This window comes from Aplysia californica, unplaced genomic scaffold, assembly GCF_000002075.1.
Source record: "Aplysia californica isolate F4 #8 unplaced genomic scaffold, AplCal3.0 scaffold00690, whole genome shotgun sequence".
NCBI lineage: Eukaryota > Metazoa > Mollusca > Gastropoda > Aplysiida > Aplysiidae > Aplysia > Aplysia californica.
The window spans coordinates 116,710-121,233 of record NW_004797960.1 but is presented as its reverse complement, the minus strand read 5'-3'; the positions used below and the strand labels follow the sequence as shown (position 1 = coordinate 121,233).

General features: G+C 39.1%; 1 protein-coding gene across 1 annotated transcript in view; it reads left to right on the top strand.

Moving 5' to 3' along the window:
• LOC101859438 (annexin A11) overlaps window positions 1-4,524 on the top strand; it is a gene marked incomplete in the record, with an annotated part of 37,740 nt that overhangs the window by 1,407 nt on the left and 31,809 nt on the right. The window contains 1 exon segment of the mRNA XM_035972426.1: window positions 3,438-3,513. Coding sequence (XP_035828319.1) covers window positions 3,438-3,513 — 76 coding nt within the window.

Here is a 4,524-nt window from a genome sequence, read left to right as displayed (position 1 = left end):
GAAGTGATGTCATGCTGGACAAGAATCAGAGTCAGAATAACATTTTTTCATATTCGGACTCGAGTCCGAATAATCACTTCGATTTCCAAAATAATGTTTTTGTTTCTAAAGATCTATTCTAGATCTAGATAGATTGGAATCTAGAATCTAGATTCCATATATATATAGATTCTAGACCTTGATATTAGATCTAGATCTAGATCTAGTCATCTAGAATTTAGTTAAGGTTCCCGCGTTTAATTCCGATGTGCATTTTTCAGGGTTAGGGTTAGATCTAGGGTTAGGGTCAGGGTTAGGGTGAGGGACCAAAGCGAAACATGCTTGAGGCTATGAAAAACGCACATCTGAATTAAAAAGCGTGGGAATCTTAACAATCACTAGATCTAGATCTAGATCTAGATCTAGATTATAGATTTAGATTATTAGATCTAGATTATTAGATCTAGATTAGATCTAGATCTAGAATAGACTAGAATCTAATCTAGATCTAGATTAGATGTAGATTTCTAGATCTAGATCTAGATCTAGGCCTAGTTATTCAATGAATTGTTTAAAAATGTTAGTCTAATTTACATGATGTGAGGCAGCATTGTGATATCAGGCACTTGTCAAAATAATGAAAATCAAGAAACTTGCATTTTTTTCAGCAGGTTTGGGAATTTTAATAGAATTTTTTGTTTTTTGGCTCAACACCTTTCAAGCCCTTTAATGAACACATTTGTGAGGCAGTGTGGTGGAATCAGGCTCTCGTCAATTTTTGGGCATGTAGAGTTATTGCGAAAGAAGGAAGTGGGGGTCACCTGTTTTCAGAGGTAAAATTAGTGAGAAAATGGCTGCCAAAGATAATTATATTTCCTTAGCTTAAGAGTCCGTGGTAACTGAAAATTTATATTTTTGTGCCTTTAATCAACGCTTTTCACAAAAATCCACAAAGAAATGAGTTCTTTGATGGGCCTGAAAGGTGTCTTGAGCCAAAAAACAAAAATTTGATAAAAATTCACAAACCTGCAGAAAAATGCAAGTTTCTTCACTTTGATTATTTTGACGAGAGCCTGATTCTACCACGCTGCCTCACATTTCTGTCTGGATTTTACTGAAAAACGTTGATTAAAGGCATAAGATGTAAATTTTTAGTTTCCATGGACTCTCAAGCTAAGGAAATACTTAACTTTGGTGGCCATTTTCTCGCTAATTTTACCTCTGAAACCAGGCCACCCCCACGCTCCTTCAATCGCCAAAATTTATTTTTAACATCAGTAAGGCAAGAGGACAGGCTTTTTAAAGATAATACCAACTCCATCCAAAATTAACGAGCGTCTGATTTCACCTCGTCGTGACACATATATTTTGATTTTGTTATAGATCTAGATCTATAAATGGGGCAAAGATTGAATATTGAGGGCGTTTAACGATTTTACTAAATTTTCATCAAGAATACATTTGTAATCGCATATATAGAGGCATAGAGATCGTGAAAGTGGTTAGGTTTAGTGGGGCTCTTTGGAAATTGCCTTCCCATTTGTTTACATAAGAAACAGAAGTGATTGCTGACAAAAGTGGCCATGTAGGTTAAGTGAACTCTACCACATTGGCCACATTTCTGCCTTTTTTGTATTAAAAAAAATTATTTTGGCCGTATTGAACTTTGGTGGACCCCCCCGTGTTTAGATGTGTATTAATGCGCACAAGCCATAACAGTGGGGGGTGTTTGAGGAGGGTTGATACCAAGCAACACCAGATGGGAATTGTGTGTAAACGTGAAGATTGCGTGTGTTTTTTTGTGTTTTTTTTATTATTCGTTTTTGCCAGGGGGGGCAAGCCCGCCTGAAACCCCCGCCGGCCAGGTGTGTCCCACAAAGTCAGTTTGTCTGGCCCACTGTCATCATTCATCATGTCGAGACGCGTTCTACCGATTTGCCCTCCCCCCCCCCCCCAGTGGATTGCGCAATGCATTTTGTGGGTCAATAGAATGCGCAACAGATCTTAGATCTTATAATCCGTGTGTCGAGTGTTTCGTTTTTCTGCTATGAAATAAGGATGTAAAAATTATATGAGGTCCATGCATCCATTTTGTTGACATTTCACAAAGCGGAAGTTAACGTCATTATGACTCAATAACTGACCTAGATGTTATATAATGGAATTCCTCCCCCTCCCCCCCCCCTCAGGCAGGTGTACCGCCCAGAGCAGGCACCAACGATCACACGTCTCACAGACCATCAAAAACTGATAGGATGCCATATTTAATATGAGATTCCTAGTCTAGTGTGTGTTTTTTTTTTTTTAACAAAATGTGTGTCTTCACCGTGAAATCAGGAGCTCGTCTAAATAATGAAATTGAAGAAAGTAATGTTTTTCCATCAGTTGGGTAATTTTCTACTAGTCTCAGTCCCTTTACACTTTACTGTCCATTTAAAGATACATTTCTGTCTGGATTTTATGGAGAAAAATACCTGTTGATCACTGGCACAAAAAATGAATGAAAATTCGGGTGTTAATAAAAATGCTAGAGATATCTAATGTTTTCAGTTCCCATTCTACAATTCTAATTCCTTTTTTGGTGAACATGTGATCATCACGCTCAGTTTTGGTGGTTAAAGTTTGTTGAAAGGAGGGAGGGGGCGGGGTCCCCCTGATTTCAAGTCTTGGAAAATAATTTTATCTTTTTACTGGTTTATTACGACTTACTTTTTGTGAATCATAAACTTGACCTACTGTCCATGTGTGTATTATTGCCACATACTTGTGAACCATAAACTTGACCAACCCCCCCCCAGGGCAGTGCTACTGACTGAAGTGTCTTCAGGCCTTTCGCAAAGGGGGGATATTAACATGTTCTTAAGCATAGTGGAATTGTAAATGGGCTGATTTATCAATGTCATGCTCATACTGTGCCGGAACAACATTGGGGGAACTGCTGCTTTTTCTTTCCTCATCCTTACTATCGTCATTTTCCCTCTACTTCTTTTGTATGTTTGTCACTCTCTTGTGAACTGCTATTTCCAGGGTGCCTTGATAGTCGAAGCAGACTTTGTGCTTTTGAGGCTTGAGAGGTGAGCAAAGTAAGCCTGATTCCCTCTTTAGACTTCTCTGTTGACATCCACCCCTTGGCGCTCATATGACCTTATGCAGTTGCGAGCGCTGTAAAGCCTTATTAAAACTAAACTTAACTAAAACTTCACCAAGCTTTCCGTGTGTGTTTTATTGCGACTTACTTTTTGTGAACCATCAACTTGACCAACTGTCCGTGACGTGAGTGTGTTATTGCAACACAGGTGTGAACATACTTATGAACCATCACCTTGACCAACCATCCATGTGACACACTTGTGAATGATAGACTGGACCAACTGTCCATGTGACATACTTGTGAACCATCAACTTGACCGACTGTCTGTGTGTGTGTCATTGTGACCCTGTATCTGTGTGTGTTTCAGGGCTCTGTGCAGCCAGCACAACCGTTTGACCCGGAGAAAGCGGCCGAGGGACTGCGGAAAGCCATGAAAGGACTGGGTATGGAGTTTAATCTATTTCCTTCTTTGTGGGTGGTTGGGAGGTGCTCTGGTGTGGTTTGCTTCTTCTTTCCCATCAAACGTCTATCGTCTTTATCTCCCCTCCTTTTTGGTGTTTGTTACTCTCTTGTAACACCTCTAATCTTCGGCACTTATATATGACATTATTGTGTTGCAAGTGCCGTAAAACTCTTACTAAAACCTAAAACCTTTCCTTCTTTCCTTCTTTCTTTTTTCTTTTGTTATTGTTGTAACCTCGACCTTCTCTCTTCCCTCTCCTCTTCCTCTTCCTCCTCCACTCCTTCCTCCCCCTTCTCCTCCTCATCCTCTTCCACCACTTACAACTCCCCCACCTCCCTCCTCCTCCTCCTCGTTCTCACTCCCATTGTTTCTTCTTCATCCAGACGGGTTGTGTCAAGAGTCAATGTTGTGTGTGTCATTGGTAATACATGTAGTTTATGTGTCATTGGTAATAGTTTATGTGTCATTGGTAATAGTTTATCTGTCATTGATAATAGTTTATATGTTACTGGTAAGAATTTGTGTGTCATTGGTAATAGTTTATGTGTCATTAGTAATAATTCTGTCCCTGCAGATTTATGCAAAAAAGAAATTCTGAAATTATGCAAACTGAGCCCCAAAATGTGAAATTATGCGATTCTGTTAATTTTAACAAAGAATGATAAAAGAAAATAATCAGAAATTTTGCACAAAATGATCAAATTTTGATAATTTATGCAGGGTGCATAAAACCCTGGGGACAGATAATCTATGTGTTTCACTGGTACATGTAACAGTTTGTGAGTTACTAGTAATCGGCATTTGTTGCTGGTTTTGTATTGGTACCATGGTCCGGGTTTGCTCTTTGGAATATTGTTTCTCCGTATTCAGTTTTTCTTGCCTTTGACACAAAGTTTTGTTAAAGTTGTACAGTTTATACACAAAACACAAACACAAACACAAACACACAGAAATGCACACACAAACACACTCACACACACACACACACACA